This window comes from Eptatretus burgeri, chromosome 4 (genome assembly GCF_056783735.1).
Source record: "Eptatretus burgeri isolate ZD-2024b chromosome 4, Ebu_testis_v1, whole genome shotgun sequence".
In the NCBI taxonomy this organism is placed as follows: domain Eukaryota; kingdom Metazoa; phylum Chordata; class Myxini; order Myxiniformes; family Myxinidae; genus Eptatretus; species Eptatretus burgeri.
This window is the reverse complement of record NC_140964.1, coordinates 92,672,787-92,690,286: the sequence shown is the minus strand read 5'-3', so window position 1 is coordinate 92,690,286 and position 17,500 is coordinate 92,672,787. Positions and strand designations below refer to the sequence as shown.

General features: G+C 44.0%; 1 protein-coding gene across 9 annotated transcripts in view; it reads left to right on the top strand.

Annotated features, from left to right (window-relative positions):
• MYO18A (myosin XVIIIA) overlaps nucleotides 1-17,500 on the top strand; it is a 380,371-nt gene that overhangs the window by 159,556 nt on the left and 203,315 nt on the right. For 8 of the 9 annotated variants that reach the window (XR_015057662.1, XM_085879337.1, XM_085879342.1 and 5 more), the window contains 3 exons: nucleotides 8,599-8,711; nucleotides 13,266-13,376; nucleotides 13,767-13,871. Coding sequence is in view for 8 of the 9 variants with exons in the window: in XM_085879337.1 (XP_085735463.1) it covers nucleotides 8,599-8,711; nucleotides 13,266-13,376; nucleotides 13,767-13,871 (329 nt within the window). In the remaining variant the exon portion in view is untranslated. Of the gene's footprint in view, nucleotides 1-91; nucleotides 143-8,598; nucleotides 8,712-13,265; nucleotides 13,377-13,766; nucleotides 13,872-17,500 lie in introns of those variants that run through there. The other variant, XM_085879343.1, reaches the window with a different exon arrangement.

Below are 17,500 nucleotides of genomic sequence, written 5' to 3'. Positions count from 1 at the left end.
CAAATGCACAGTGGACATCCCATCCTATAAAATACTTAAGGCATTGACATTTATGGCAAATTGTTAATTTCACTTATGGCTGTGATTCCAGATTAACCATGGCGTCCTGTGGAGAACCATCATGTAAGAAGCGTGCAACTGAACCTTCCATTGACTTTCGAATCTGCTTCATGTGTCAAGGAGACAAGTTCACTGACATTAAAGGTGTTCATCAACTTGAGCATCTGCGACTACCAGAACTGGAATCATACCAATCATTGTTGGACTGTATAAGCAAGAGGGCTCAATATCAAAACCCTGAGTATGTTTGTTTGCATCAACAACTGAGTGGCATATCTGGAAAAGAACTGAACAACCAACATGCAGTGTGCCACAAATCATGTCTTGGTAAAGCAATACACAAGCAACACATTGAGAGAGACAAAGCTCGATATGACAAAGCAGTTTTATCTCAAGAATAAAGTGTATTGTCATACAGCAAAGTCGGTGGTCACCCTCCCGCATCACAAACATCTAACACCCCAAAGCAAGCAACTCCTGCATCTACCAGCACACTAACAAGATCTCGTTACCCTCCATTCCAAAAGGAACACTGTTTCTTCTGTCAAAACGAGAATATTTGTGGTGTTAAGACAGAACGCCTTATTACTTGTCGAAATGTCGATATTGGAGTGTCAATCCAAAACATAGTTGATGTTAGCGGGAATGAACAATGGAAAGTAAACCTGGCAAACATCATAACTGATGGCGACTTTCTTTCAAGGGACATTAAATATCACAAAAATTGCCATACCATTAACTGGCGCAAGTACATACAAGCCAAAGAAAGAGTCAGCAACAGAGAACATCAGGCAGAAAATACAGTGGAATTTATTTCTGCAGAGATCGAGTTCAGTGCTGAATTGCAGGAATCTATAGATCAAGGAAGCATCCCACTACAGACAAGAGCACAGTGATAAAGCTTCTGGAAGATCTGGTGGCCAATGACACAGCTCAAGCTTCTGCACAACCTGCAGAGTTTGAAGAGGGATCTGAGACATGTCTTGTAGTTGATGGAATGGGAGTGGTACAGGAATTAATGGCAGTCAAAAATTTCAAGACTTGCAAAGAATTTTCAACATCCTTTGTCACACTCATTGACTCAAAGGCTCACAGATATTGTCAAGTGAGAGTTATATTTGATAATCACACCAAGAATGCATCACTGAAGGAGCAGACTAGAGAGCGGCGGAAAGGCAAGCTGAAGGGGACTAAATCCAACATTGTTCAACACTCAACAGGCATCAAAGACAAAAAGATGTTTCTCACCAGCAGCAGCACAAAGGATTCACTAACTCTCCACCTTTCCCATCAGCTCATCCACTACAGTACCGTCAAGGTTATGACTGCAACACGGAAAGAGGTCATGACGAATTATCAAGTTCAAAGAATGACCGGTGTCAGCACACAGGAAGAGGCGGACACTCTTATAATTTATCATGCTGTAGAAGTTGCGAGCAATGGAATGAATGTCCATATATATTCACAAGACACTGATGTGCTACTTTTGGCTCTACGAAGAACACCACTAGTTGGCAACCATTCTGCACTAATCATGGGCACAAGCGAAAGACGACGGAAAGTCTTCCTACAGCCTATATATGACAAGCTTGGCCCAGAGAAATCAGCAGCTTTGATCAACTGGCATGCTCTCACAGGCTGTGATACGACAGGACATATCCAAGGGAAGGAAAAGAAGGGGTGCTTTACAACTTTCCTGAAGGCAAGCCCCACCATTCTGAGAGCACTAGCTGACCTTGGCGAAGGGGCTGAACCATCTGAAGAAGTTCTTTGTGGTTGTGAAGAGTTTCTTTGCTCTCTTTTCTCTCCAGTTGGAGTCCACTTTGGGCAAGCAAAGATTCTGAGATGGTTTTTGTTCAAGCAACTCACAGATGAGCAAGGAGTTGACAAACTGCCACCGACTCAGAGAGCATGGATTGAACATGTACGCCGTGCCCATGTCCAGTGTAATATCTGGCGCCAGGATATGGTATTGAACCCAACTTTTCTTGACCCTTTGACCTTGGGGTGGCGAATCCAAGACAAAAAGCTACTGGTTGTTCTTTCTCAGATTGCACCAGCTCCAGTCTCAGTGCTGCAGCTCGTCAGGTGTAACTGTGAGAAATCAAAGTGTTCAAGAAGGTGCTCGTGCAGAGGAAACAGTGTGGTCTGTACCGAACTTTGCAAATGTGGTGGGGAAGGCGACAGCTGTACGAACATAACACCACCAAGGATTGGTGAAGATCTAGAAGATGATTGAAGCAATGACAATTATAAATGTTTAATCAGTAACATTGACACTCCTGATTCATACATGTAGCATTTTCATACCTTTGAAAAAAAACTTATCCATCTTCTAATTGTATAACCGCCCAAATAAATTTATATTGAATTACATGCTCTATATTATTTCTGTTAAATGTTTTAGAGGATTGGCAAAGAGTGTTCCAATCATAAATATGTTGTTATTATTGGAATCCTCCTGTGCCAAAACATATGATTAGACACCAAAAATATCTTCTTATTTCTATTGGTTCAAAAGTAATGGCATTTTACATAGAAAATCCCCAAAATCAGGTGGCCATCTTGAATTTTTTCCAATAATTAGAGTATTTCTAGTGCTCTTAGTTTGCTTCTAATGAATCTTTGTCCCCTTTATATGAGTTTAGATAAAATGAAATAAATATTGTATGACATTTGAATGAATAGTTATGGTTAATTTGCAATATTCTTTTTAAAAGAAGATTTTTGGCGGTGGCCATTTTAAAATTCAAAATTGAGGCCCTAAATGTTAATGGAAAAACTGGCACCCTTTATTTTCTAAACCAGTGAAGTTTCTAGATGTGTTTAGACATGGGTAACACGAATCTACCCAAAAAATGACAAATCCAGAAAATGTTACATACGCCCACGGACTATAGTCCCTTCCCTTTTGTTTAGTGGGACAATGGGACAGTGCGTTGTGTGGACCTCCTAGTTAAGTCTGATTATATCTCTAACTTCATTTCTACTCTTTTCCTCTTCTTCCTGAAATAAATCAAAGCAGACACTGCACTTAGACAGCCGCCTGTAAAAACTGCAGCCACACCCTCAACGTACGTGTCCTCGCAGAGGCCAACACCGTGCAGCATGTGCTGCGGCCGGGGGGAGGGGAATCGGAAAGCTGTGACAACATCGTACGTGCATCGACAGCGCAGCTGTGAGGATACAGAGATACCCTCAAACGAACCTCTGCCGCAAGCTTGAGATAATCATCTGACCTTTCCAATGATCTGGGATGAGATTGCTGGTTGCATTAAAAAGGCATATGAACGAATATTTCTTAGAGAGGCTGCTCGGATGTTGTTTTTCACAACCCAGAAGCAAATCACCCAATATTGGCGAGAGCGTGACTGGCAGCTTGGTGCCAATAACGACACCGTCAGAGGTTGATGATCGAAAAAACAACAACCACGCCACGTTGTCCAGGACACAAGTGTGCAAGATACGGGTGGCGCGTTCTTTACAACGAATTTCTGGATTTAATTATGTCGGCATCTTCTTTTCCCTCCATTACTCCAACTGATACTTGTATCTTTATTCTTTTTCATTCCAAACGTCCATCAAACTATTATATCCGATCGTTCCGCTCAATTCTTGGCACAGATCGGGGTTGGCCCCACGAACACTATAGTAGTATCGTAGAATCAGGCGAACACGAGCACTGACCACGTGGGCCATGGCGGATCCGCACGTACTGCAGAGAACGTGCTCGAAGGTGGACCTGTGCTTAGCTCGTGACACATTGTTATCGTACAAAGCAGGGCACGAATGGCACACATCTTATTCTGGTCTGTGCATGGGTTTATCCTAACATCTTACCGTTTGTGCATGGGTTTACCCAAACACCTTACTGTCAGTCCTCGCTGGCAGCCGCGGGTGTTCCCCACGGACGCGGACGTCTCCTCGCCTCTCCACCCGATGAAGCCGCGATCAGGCAGAGGCGTGCTGTGCAGTTCGTATCACTTGAGCCGCGTGGTGCATCGCAGAGCAGGCATTGATCAGCGTTAATCGGGGGTGCTGGGTGGGCATGCGGGGCCGACATAACCCTCGGTCGGTCACCGGGGCACGGTCCGGGATATTGGTGCGGGGCAATTCATGTCATGGGGCTCGGAGACGATTCCGCAGCTTGGAGTTATCTTGCCAGAAGTGGAGTGGAGCCGCTTCTGTGCCATCACGGCTGGGCCACGCAGTGGTCCGGGCCCAATCAGAGCGGCCAATCAGAGCTGCCTTCTGCCTTGTATACAGTAACCTCCAGCGCAAGCTTTGAGAGATCCAGAACGAGTGGTGGACCAACCTCGCAGAAAGAACTCAGCTTTGCGCAGACACTGGTGACTATATAGGGTTCTACAAAGCCCTAAAGGCAGTGTACGGCCCTACACACCAAGTCCTGTGTCCCCTGCGCAGCACAGACGGCCTGGCGCTTCTCATCGACGAGGCATCCATCCTGAGCCGTTGGTCAGAACACTTTCAAGCTCTCTTCAGTGCTAACCGCACTGTTCAAGATGCAGCAATTCTCCGCATCTCCCAACAGCCAGTGAAAACGGAACTGGATGAGCTACCCACTATCGACGAGATCGCCAAATTAATTGAACAGCTGAAGAGTGGCAAGGCAGCGGGAGTTGACAGCATTCCACCAGAGATCTGGAAGCATGGGGGCCCAATTCAACATACCAAACTCCATGAGCTCTTCATCTGCTGTTGGGAGCAGGGCAAGCTGCCACAGGATCTCCGTGATGCAGTAATCATCACCCTGTACAAAAACAAAGGGGAGAAGTCGGACTGCTCCATCTATCGGGGAATCACGCTGCTGTCTATCACAGGCAAGATCCTTGCCAGAATCGTGCTCAACAGACTGACACCAGCTATTGCTGAAGACTATCTCCCAGAGAGCCAGTGTGGTTTCAGAGCCATCAGGAGCACTTCAGATATGGTGTTTGTCCTCAGACAGCTCCAGGAGAAATGCAAAGAGCAGAACAAGGGACTGTATGTAATGTTTGTCGACCTGACCAAGGCGTTTGACATGGTGAGCAGACTGTGGCTAATCATGGAAAGACTTGGCTGTCCCCCGAAGTTCCTCAACATGGTTATCCAGCTCCATGAAGACCACCGTGGTCGGGTAAGATACAGCAACGACCTCTTCGAGCCTTTCCCTATCATCAATGGTGTCAAGCAAGGCTGTGTCCTTGCACCTACCCTTTTCTCCATCTTCTTCAGCACGATGCTCCAGCAGGCCACAGAAGATCTTGATGATGAAGATGGCGTCTACATCCGATATCGCACTGACGGCAGCTTGTTCAACCTGAGGCGACTTCAGGCCCACACAAAGACCATGGAGCAACTGATCTGAGATCTTTTGTTTGCCAATGATGCTGCCCTTGTTGCTCACACTGAGACAGCCCTGCAGCGCTTAATATCCTGCTTCGCAGAGGCTGCACAGCTCTTCGGACTTGAAGTCAGCCTGAAAAAGACAGAATTCTTGCACCAACCCACACTCCAGGAAGAGTACCACCCCCCTCACATCTCCATTGGCCAGTCGGAGCTGAAGACAGTCCACCAGTTCTGCGACCTGGGGTGCACCATATCTTCAGATGCCAAGATCGAAAAGGAAATCAACAACAGACTGGCGAAAGCAAGCAGTGCATTTGGAAGACTCTACAAGCGAGTGTGGAACAATCGACATCTGAAGAAGGGCACAAAGATCAACGTGTACCGTGCAGCCGTACTGACCACACTCCTGTACGGTGCCGAGTCATGGGTTACCTACCGTCACCACCTACGACTCCTCGAGCGTTTCCACCAGCGCTGTCTTCGCTCCATCCTCAACATTCACTGGAGTGACTTTGTCACCAACATTGAAGTCCTTGAACGAGCGGAGGTTAACATCATAGAGGCCATGTTGCTGAAGACTCAGCTACGCTGGGCAGGGCACGTTTCCAGAATGGAGGATCACCGCCTGCCCAAAATCGTGCTGTATGGAGAGCTGTCCTCTGGCCACCGTGACGTAGGCGCTCCAAAGAAACGCTACAAAGACTCCTTGAAGAAGTCCCTCAGCGTCTGCCAAATTGACCACTGCCAGTGGTCAACCCTCGCTGCCGATCGAGTTGAATGGAGACGCTCAGTCTGCCAGGCAGTCTCCTCCTTCGAGTGCTGCCGCAGAGCCAGCTTTGAAGACAAAAGAAGAAGGAGAAAGAACCGGGATGCCTCGGCAACCATTCCAGACCAAACCTTCGTCTGCAGCCGCTGTGGTCGGACCTGCCTGTCCCGTATCAGACTCACCAGCCACCAGCGAGCCTGCAGCCGACGTGGACCCCACCCTTCTTGATCTTCGCCCGCGAAGCAAAGCCATGACATGATGCATATACAGTATGTATTATTTAAAAAAAAAAAAAAAATATATATATATATATATATATATATATATATACATATATATTTTAGGGTGGTCCAAAAAAGTCGAAAAAAATAGAATGTTGCTCCACAAGCTTAAAATTCTTCTAATATGATCCAATAACGCGCATAATTTTTTTTAGCTTGATCGGAGGTGATTTAGAGGTCGCTCCATATGACGACGTTTAGTCTCATGACTTGAATAAATTAGGGTATGGTCAGGTATGATTACGGGTACTTCTGGATGTCCGAGGTGGAAATGGAGTGCATTTTCGAACTCTACGGGGTCGATTCACTCTAAGAAATGACTGCACCGACATTGATTTCACTACCATTTCGAAAATATGACCTAAAACAAGATTTATCATTCCTGGAGTTGAGTAACTAATCCTACTCATTTCGATATTTCCTCATCTACAATTAATTTGTTGTCCGTCTAAACATTTCTTAGAGTAAATCGACCCCACTGAGTTCGAAAATGCAGTCCATTTTCACCTAGGAAGTTTAGAAGTGTACGGATTCACATCTCACCATACCCTAATTTAATATAATAATAACAAAATAAAGAACTCATATTTTTCGTGAATCATTGAATCTAAAACACTGGATGTTGGGCCGGCTAGAAATAAGTTCAGGTGGGAGTGGAGACAGCAATAGAGGTGGAGATGATAGTGGTATTTGGTAAATGAGACGAAATATTCTAATAGTTTGTAATTCCATTGATTGAAAAATTAGGGTATGGTCAGATACGATTACGGGTACTTCTGTACTTCTGAGGTGGAAATGGACTGCATTTTCGAACTCAGTGGGGTCGATTTACTCTAAGAAATGTTTAGACGGACAACAAATTAATTATAGATTAGAAAATATCGAAATGACTAGGATTAGTGACTCAACTCCAGTAATGATAAATCTTGTTTTAGGTCATATTTTCGAAATGGTAGTGAATTCAATGTCGGTGCAGTCATTTCTTAGAGTAAATCGACCCCATAGAGTTCGAAAATGCACTCCATTTCCACCTGGGACATCCAGAAGTACCCGTAATCGTACCTGACCATACCCTAATTTAACCAACTCATGAAACTAAAAGTCGTCATATGGAGCGACCTCTAAATCACCTCCGATCAACTTAATTTTTGTATGCACGTTATTGAATCATAGTGGAATAATTTAAGGCTTGTGGAGACAACATCTGAATATATATATTTTTGCTGTTTTTGGACCACCCTAATATATATATATATATATATGTATATATATATATATATATATATATATATATATATATATATATATGTATATATATATATATATATATATACACATAATATCTTTTTTTCGTTTTGTGATTTTTACAGCTTATAAAATGTCCTCTGCAACCCTGTGTTTTAAAGTGAAACCGAAACCTCACTCGCAACACCAACAGTGTCCAAGATAAAGCTTCTGACTTGCTGCATGTCTTCGAAAGCTGGCCTCCCCACTTGGTCAAAGGTTGTGAAGAGCACCCAGCTGTGATTCCATTTGTAAATTGCTGATGAATCATTTGACTTGCACTCAGCTCTCTTTCGATGTATAAAATCACACTTTTTGTGTTCTGTCTTGGTATTTTATATCTGTACAGCTTTTGGAATACAACTCTGAGACTATTTCTGTTTTCATTCGTAAATTGTGTTGTTATTTGTGCTCCTTGGCTTGTGCAAAGCTGCACTCTCAAAGTTAACACTGACCTTTTATGTGGACAGTCGTTGAATGCCAACAATTACCTTATAAAATGTTCAGGCTGCAGATGAGCCACAAATAGAGTTTGCAAACAAGCAAGTGGAAGGGGTAAGCCTGGTATTGGCTTAGTGGTTTGGGATCCTCGGGTCCTAAGTTCAAGCCCCGTTGGCTGCTGAATTAATACACCAGGGGGTTGACTCAGCATATCATCCTTCCGAGGTATGCGAAATGAGTACCAGTGTGTACTGGACGAGTGGCACTGCATCAGCGACACAGTCGCGCTTCCAAGAAATTATGGCTACCCCGGCAGCTAAGATGCCATATGCAAGAAAAAGAAGAAATGGAAGTGCTTATCATTTCATGTGTTTTTGGAGATTGAGGTTCCATGATGACTTTATGTGCACTTCACAGATGAAGCATCCATTACCAAGTTGAAGAAGCAGTTGCGGTCATTGGAGGCTAAAACAACGGACCAGGAGGAAGAGCTTGATGAGCAAGCTGGGACCATTCAGTTGTTGGAACAGGTGATGATGGTTGGATTATATTGAAACACCTGATATACACATGTGTATATATATATATATATATATATATATATATATATATATATATATATATATATATATATATATATATATATATATATATATATTTATATATATATATATATATATATATATATATATATATATTACCAAAACTCTCATCTTGGATGTGTATGTATGCATGTTCCCGAAATACAGCCAAAACGGTACATTATCGCGCAAAAATTTTAGGGCCACATTACTCACCATTCGCCTGCGGTGTGCAGTATCAAGTTTTGTTAAAATTGGGCAACAAAAAAATTATTAAAAAATCAATTCCATATTCAGTCAAGTACTGTTTGGGAGAATTTGATCAATGCAAACAACCTCAGTGGTATCATTCGCTGGCGCTATCTTTTTTTTTTTTTTTGAAATGATTCATTAGAAAATCTCAAACATTTAGGATGGAAAAAAGAACGATTTATTTTTAAGCATAAAATAAACCGCCATTTTGATCTGATACTTCCGTGTTCATTAATGAATAAAATTGAGTTTATAAGATTATGCACAATAATTTATTCGACTTTCTTTTCTCTGTTTTTTTTTTTCACATTGACGCGCAAAATCAAGTTTGCTTCAAATCGGGAAACGAAAAAATTATTAAAAAATAAATTCCCGATTCATCAAGTACTCTTCAGGATTATTTGATCAATGCAAACAACCTCAGCAGTATAGTTTGCTGGAGCTATCTTTTTTTTAATTCAATTTAATTTTTTGAATTTTTTTTTTTTGTCAACGGCTGTCACAACGGGAACCCAACGGATTCACGGGTCATCTCGTGTATATATATATATATATATATATATATATATATATATATATATATATATATATATATATATATATATATATATATATATATATATATATATTTTGTGGGCCAGGGGTCAGTGGCGAGAACGACCGCTAGGTGGGGAAGATTACGCCGTCTCCCACCGGTCTCCCTGGAATTATAGGCTGTCGCTCCGGATAAATCCGAAGTCGGCGGGTCGATTAATCGACCGTGAAACGCCAATATCTCGACCGTGTGGCGTAGGGTTAATTGTCTCGATCCCAATATACCTAAATATCCACGCAGTGTTGGCTACCAGGGATTCACGCCCTCGGCACGTCTTTCTCGAACCGGGTCACTCGACCGAATGTATTAGAGTTCTAACTAGCGACTACCAACTCCGGTTCGGTTACAGCCGAGCGGTAACTGCCAAAGCCGTGCCGGCTCGGATTAACGGATTATCAGGGTTGAAACCCCGTCTAAATTCAGACCCGGACCATGCTGGACCAAATAAAGAAAGGACAGAAACGAGCTGGGGACATTTCTAATAATTTATTTACAATGAATTATATGACAGAATTATAAGACTTATCAAGAATATGCAATGCAGTATTTACAATGATGAAATAAACACTAAAACAATTCTACTTATAGACGGGGCCACACGCAGTCACACACACAAAACCAAAGAAATCCCGGAGTTTTTATTGCACCCTCCAGCCGATGAGAGAGACGAACTGGGGGTCAGAGTTCTAATGGGCACCTGTGGGTCTTCGAAGGTCCCAGCCACACGTGTGGGACTCGTTGCTCGTGGCGGCAGCCACGTGGAGCAATCGGAGCTCCGGGGCGGAGATCAGGGTCGCGGACGGGACCCACCAAGGCTCCACGAACAGGCTGGCCCACTCTCTCCAGCCCAACCACCGTCAACCAACTTGCAACCACTCAAGCACCCCAGATCTCCTAGCGCCAACGCCAACGACGATGACCGACAACTGAGTCTCCTCAGGGATATATATCTCTTCCCACACTTGGAGGGGCCAATAACTCAACCACGTGACTTGGGGTCCTCCGTTTAATGGAAACTGGTTACCTAAAATGGTCACATGATCTAATTACCAGGGGACACACCCTCGGTACACCTTGTTAAAACCGGATCACCTTTCCAGATCAGATGCAGCCGAGCGTAACTGCGAAGGACGTACCGGCTGGGAAACGGATCGTTGGGGGATTACGTCCCGGCTAAACTAGGATACGGGCCATGCTAGACCAATGAAGGAAAAGACGAAAACAAGCTGGGAACATTTATATACAAAGCATTTATTTACAATTAGCGAGGAAAGGTATGTGGTATAGTAAATGGGGTTTGTTATTATGCACGATGCACAGCAGAGGATAGTGAGGAATTCGTAGGGTGCAACCAAAGGCAAGTAATTTACAAAAGCAGAGACAGAGCAGACTTATCACGTTATATCTTCAACGATCTGAATTTAAGCTGCGACAGGTGCCATCACATACCTACACACAGACCCAATGAAGATTAGTTAGCCAGAAGGAAGGAAAGCAGATGAATACTAACAGCATCTCAATACTTGACGCGGTCCGTCGACCCCGCAACCCAGTGCGCTTCGGGGACGCTCCGCTTGAGCGATTCCACCTTAAGAGTTTGCACGTTATCTCTTTCTTGATAACTTTGCTTGGGCTTGTGGAAACGTGTGCTCCGCACTGGTCCAGAAGAACGTTTGTCACACACCAACCCCGAATGCAGATGCAGCAACAGGCAGACAAGTAGGTGCAGTGAAGAGAGTGTGGGGCAGAGAGGCGGAGCAGTGGGCGTGGCAAACATGCGGAGACAGTGCGAGGCAGGCAGCTGAGAGGGAGGGGAGAGAGAGCAGACGACTTCGCGATCTGCCTTTTATAAGCCCCGGGCAAAGGGTTGGGCAACGACCTGAAGCGACGCGCCGTCATCTGAGTTTCTATTGGATCCTGGATCCTTCTATTGGATCCTGGCCCCGCCCTGCCAGGCTCCTGGGGCCGGAAGCAGCCTCATTCGCACATCCGGCGTGACGCGGCCCGGAGCCCTGCACCGAACTCCCGGGCCGTGTTCTGGCGACTGGACGAGGGTCGTGTCGGTCCAGCATACCTGTTCAGGGCACCCCCGGCGAGCTGCGGTTGGTGCTGTTAATGTGCTTGGCCCGTCCCTGCGCCACGCGATTCGAGTGGCATGTGATTTTTCCTGTGTGCGGGAGATGTTGGTGGTTGAGGTGGTGCTTCTGGTGAGCGGAGGTTGAGCAAGGTGAGATGCGTTGTAAATCTGCGCATAGATTTGAATGAAAGGGTGCGTCCTGTTTCATAAGGTGGCTGCCTTGAGTGCGGTGCCTGCTTTGATTTGCATCATGGATAAAAGGAAAGGGTTGGAATGAAAATCAGGATTGAATGGCAGATTGAGATACAATTAGACCGAGCTGCAAGACCCACGCAACGCACTTCGTTCCGTTAACCCATCAGACATGAGGGGAAGGTCTCACTGCATGAATACTACTAAAATAACTGCCTGGGGATCACTGTATGTTGGGTGCTGTTGCCTTTGAGGCATGCGGTTTTGCAGAACTGCAACAATATATATATATATATATATATATATATATATATATATATATATATATATATATATATATATATATATATACATATATATATATTAAGAATGTTCCAGAAGGTTTGTCATTGAATGGCACGAATTTAAATGTTTGCTGCAATAAAGGTTTTAATCTCTTACGAGCCAAACCCACGCTCCGCGCGAAGTTTCTCAAGTGAGGATTCATTAGGATGTCAATATATCCAGTGTTCACAATGTGATTTATAGAATTTCTTTATATACAATTTTTCTTGTTACATTTTTTGTGTCAAATACACCTTCTGAGGTAGTCAGCATGTGCAGAAGAGGGTTTTACATTGCAGATGCTGTTTTATAGGAGTGGCATTATGCCTCTCAGCGGTGACGGTCTGTCGACGACAGACGTAACGACGTCAGCGAATGACCGATTATGTCATGACATCATTACGCCTCTCAGCGACGTCATTACGTGACGATGTGTGACGTCACCATGCAAACAAATGTAAAAATTAGAAAATCGCCAAAAATCCCAAACTTGTCCATCTGGCGCGATCTCACATAGCCCATGCTGTACATTAGACCACAGAGCACCCGCATGCCGAAAGTGGCGGCAATCCGTCCAGCAGTTTCGGAGGAGATACGTCCACAACATATGGATTAGTGTATTAATATAATAATAGTTTTGAAGGTGGACTCCTTTCACTTCAGTGGAGGCATGCTGAACTTTATGACTACCGAATATGCTGGCCTTGAAAACGTTACATTTTTGTGGGTTGCATACTCTTGAAAAATTTGTTTTTTTTAAAGTTTACCATATATTTGATTGAAATTTTATCCTCCACACAAGAGCTATTTATTTATGCGGATGTTATATTGAGGAAGCTTTGAATGAAAGGCATGACAATCGCAGCCTTTCCTCATCGTAGGGTGAGGATGTGGTGTGAAAGTTGAAAACAAAGCACTTCTTTTTTTTCACAGAGTTGAGGCTCATGAAAGATCAGAATCGCTTGACAGCAGAGCTTGGCAATTCTGTCTGTTTGCACATTTTGGGAAGGTGACACTTGGCTTTGTTAAGAGGGTTTTTTTTTTAATGCACTCTTGTGTTCAGGCTAAGCTTCGTTGTGAGATGGAGATGGAAAGGATGCGACATGCACACCAAAAGGAACTTGAAAGCAAAGATGAGGAGGTGGAGGAAATGCGGCAAAGCTGTCAGAAGAAGGTGAATGGATTTACTATCACTTTGTTGGGCACCACCGTTTTTGGCCAGAAACTAATTTTCTTTTTGAATTGTTTTGTTATGTGTGCTGTGACCAAGAAAGATCCCTGTGTGTATAAAAATACATATGTAAGTGATGCATTGCTTTGCAAAATGAGAGCTAAACTAACAGGATATGCAATCGAAGTATGGAAATTCATTTTTGGAGTTGATTGTTTTGTGCTGTGCCATGTCACACATATTATATGGTTTTGCATGTCAAGTTGCAGATGATTTGCATGTCAAGTTACAGTTGTATTTTATTTTTTTTTTGAATTATCCAGGCTAACATGCATCAAATGATGTTCAAATAGTCTCTCTGCACCATTTTCTTCATTCCCTACCCAATTTCAGCTCCGAGAGCTTGAGTTGCAAATCGAGGAGGAGCATGACAGCAGGCAGAAAGCCCTGAGGCAGAAGCAGGAGTTGGAGGCTCAGATCACTGATTTGGGCGACCAGGTACCCCATCCCTAAGCATGTGATAATTATTTTCCAAGGAAGGGTTTTTATGGCTCGCTGTCCTCGGCTTCGATGGTTGATTACAATCTGTTGAGGCATCCTGCCATTCAATCATTAATTTGGGTTTTATTTGTGATGACTTGTGGTCATAATTTGAGGAAGGAATCTGATGATCTTTCCGTCATTGCAATGACTGAATCTGCAACAGATGGTGCTTTGAGGATTCACTGCATTGCCTTTTTCATCAGTCGATGATTAGCTTGCTAACTTCGAAATTCTTGTTCTGGGTTTGATCTCTCGCAGCATAAAATCTAACAAACTTTTGTTTCTCGTGCAGGTCACACAGTGAGTTGCTTTAGTATGGATATCTTTATTTTGGGGCAAATGTTGAACCGGTGTCTTCATCTTGCAATCATGTGAACCAAACAAAAAAAAAAAAACAACAACCCTGTGGGGTTTTTGTTTTTCAGATTGGACATTTGTACCATTACCATGTTCTACAAAAACTCAATCAATTGGATGAATGTATTGCATCTAAAAAATGTGATGAAATGATTTTGATCAAATTCATTATAGAAGTTTAGTAAATGTATACATTAATGTAAACTGATAAAGTGAGATAAGTAAATGGTATGGAGATGGAACTGTTTACTGTGACTGTGAACTGTGACTAAACACCTTTAATTGAGTAACGGCACGTCGCTTCGGGTCGTTGCCCAACCCTTTGCCCGGGGCTTACAAAAGGCGGATCGCGAAGTCGTCTGCCCTCTCTCCCCTCATATGACAAGCTGGACGTGATAAACTAAATTATCTCCTTTGTTGTTTACTCCATATACCGGGTTGAGAGAATGGAATGGATACCTACCAGGTCTCAAAGTGTCCACATTCGTGTGTGTGATTACATATATGTAATATATAAAGCTCTTTCTAACGACTGGCTCACAAACTGATATTAAAGATCGGTACCTTCCGGGTGACGTAGAAAGCTGAAATTTTGCGTGCCGATGGACGTCAGGATTGGGGCAACTCACCGGATGACGGGATTGAGACAAAGCCTTCGGGGCCCCCATTCCTTGATGATAGGAGGATTCCAGTTTACATAGGAGGATTACAGGATAGGAGGATTACAGGATTACAGAGTACAGGAGGATCACCACAAGGTAAACCTCCAGGGTCAGATTGCGGTGGTGTGTGGCGGAGTGGTACTGAGGTGTCGGCCACTAGACGGCGGTCTCCTTGGGTTAACCTGAGGTGGTCCCTTCGGCTGGGTGCCTGGAATGTCCAATCTCTAAGAGGATGATCACCCGTCTCTGTTATCATCTGAGCTCAAGTGTTTGAACATAGGTATTGCAGCACTCTCTGAGGTTCGGAAACCAGATAGTGGCGAGATCATGGCGAGTGGTTACACCTACGATTGGTCTGGTCGCTCTGATGGTTACCATACTCAAGGAGTTGCTGTAGCTGTGTCCAATAAGCTTACTTCATCGATAATTGAAGCAACACCGGTCAACAAGTGTATTATGAGACGAAGGATTCGTCACTCCTTGGCTGTCGTTTCTCTGGTCTCTGTATATGCTCCGACTGAGGCGAGTGATCTCACTGTGAAGGACGCATTCCATGCCACGCTCAAGTCTGTGGTTGATCAGTGCCCCAGGCGAGATACTCTTCAGGTTTTGGGGGATTTCAATGCATTGACTGGAGCTGATAGGGATGTTATGAGACATGTGTTGGTCCCCATGTGTTACATCAGTTTAGCCCAATCTCTCATTGGTGAAGAATCACCTAAAAATTATCAGATCCAGATCAGGATTCGGATCTTCACCAAAATTGAATCAATTATATTATTTATTTTCACACACCCAACGTGTCCACCAAGTTTCATCCGAATCCGTCCACAACTTTTTGAGATATCATGCTATATATCGGTTTTGCCTCGTCTCTCAATGGTGAAGAATCACTTTTTAAAAAACTAGAAGGGCACTCAGAATATGGCATACCTCCGCCAAGCAATGCCTGATACATGAGAACATACCGGGCCCAATACATTTTTGAAATATCATGCTATATATCGTTTTTGGCCCTATCTCTCAATGGTGAAGAGCACGTAATGCTGTTTGCGTAAATCTCTTTGCGTAAACTCTCTATCAGATCTTTTTCATTGGGTGTCTCTGAAATGCCGGGTTCTGGAATGAGAAAAGGCTGTGGTTCTGGTTCCGGTTCAAGTTCTGACTCTTCCTCACCTGAAATCACCACTACTGGACTCACATGCCCAACCAGTGCAGATGCCCTTGTGTGCGGCCCCTGCTCTCCATCGCACCACAGTTGTACCTCCATGGGACGGGAGTCTCGGAGACTCGGATTTGGTCCTGGTTGAGACGTGCCAGACGACAGCGTCCTGCCTGTGTCATGGAAATAGCATGCGGAAGATCCAGAGATGCAGAACCTGCTTCAAAATGGCTAAGGTCACCGCCCATACAGGCAAACAGCTCCACGATCAGCCGAATGATGGTGCCAATGCCACTCTCTCCCACAGAGCCAAGCTCCCCGTCCATCACTGCCAAGCCAGATGGAAAAAACTGGCAACCCAATGTGGCAATCAACTTTCTTTATATTCAACATGATGTAGATGGCCACAAGCCAACCACAACGGTCATGATGGTGGTTCCACACGTGACCAAACACCTTTAATTGAGTAACTTGAAGTGACGAATCAGGTGGAACATTGCGGTGCCCACCGCACAAAAGCCCGTGGAGCATATTGCAGAACTTCCTGCTGAGAACAGAGTTGCTGGAAAAGGATAAAGTGCCTGCTATATTCCAGACGGTGTTGGCACCTTGATTTCGGTGGGTACCCAAGACACAAATGCGCACCTGTTTCCCTTCAAAGCCTGCACTTGACTCACTCCGGCCTAATTCAAGATAACCCTCCTGCTCAACCAACTGTAAGCTCCCATTGCTGCAACTCTCCTCCACAACATGTCCTGCAAGTGGTTCAAACGTTGGCTCTGTCATATTTGCTGGACCCTGTTCAGCAACATTCCCAATGTCAAAATGCTGCAAGTCCAAACCAACTTCGAACGAGTCAGTCAGTCCAATCATGGTCTCGACAGAACCATCAACTTCACCATTGAAACCAACAGAAACCTTTGGTTATATCTCCTCTCCCTTTATGGCTTTGTCCCAAGTGTTCAGCTGCTCCTGTAATGGTCCATCCATTCTTTCCCCAGTCAATTGTGGCTCCCGTAAGCCTTTATCAGCTAACACCAGCTCTTGTTCTGTTGCACGAGTTTCCAACTTTTGCTCCAAACTGGCATCCAGGTGCTGATGAAATCTCAATTCCTCCACCTGCTGTTGCAATATGGGATCCACCCAGATGGGATAGCCCTTCAGGTCAAGTTCTCCCATTTCATTCCTTTATTTATCAATTTCGTCTTCCAATCGTTCATTCATTTACCTGACTCAATCAATTAGTGCCCCCCAGTTCTTGTGGTATTTCCTTATTAATTTTGTTCACTTGTTTACTCATTCCCCTCATGTCAATTCTCCATTCCAGTAATTTGTTCCTTCGATTATTTCACTTGTTCCTTCATTTTTTTTCATCAATTTCGCTCTCCCTTCCACCAATCTGT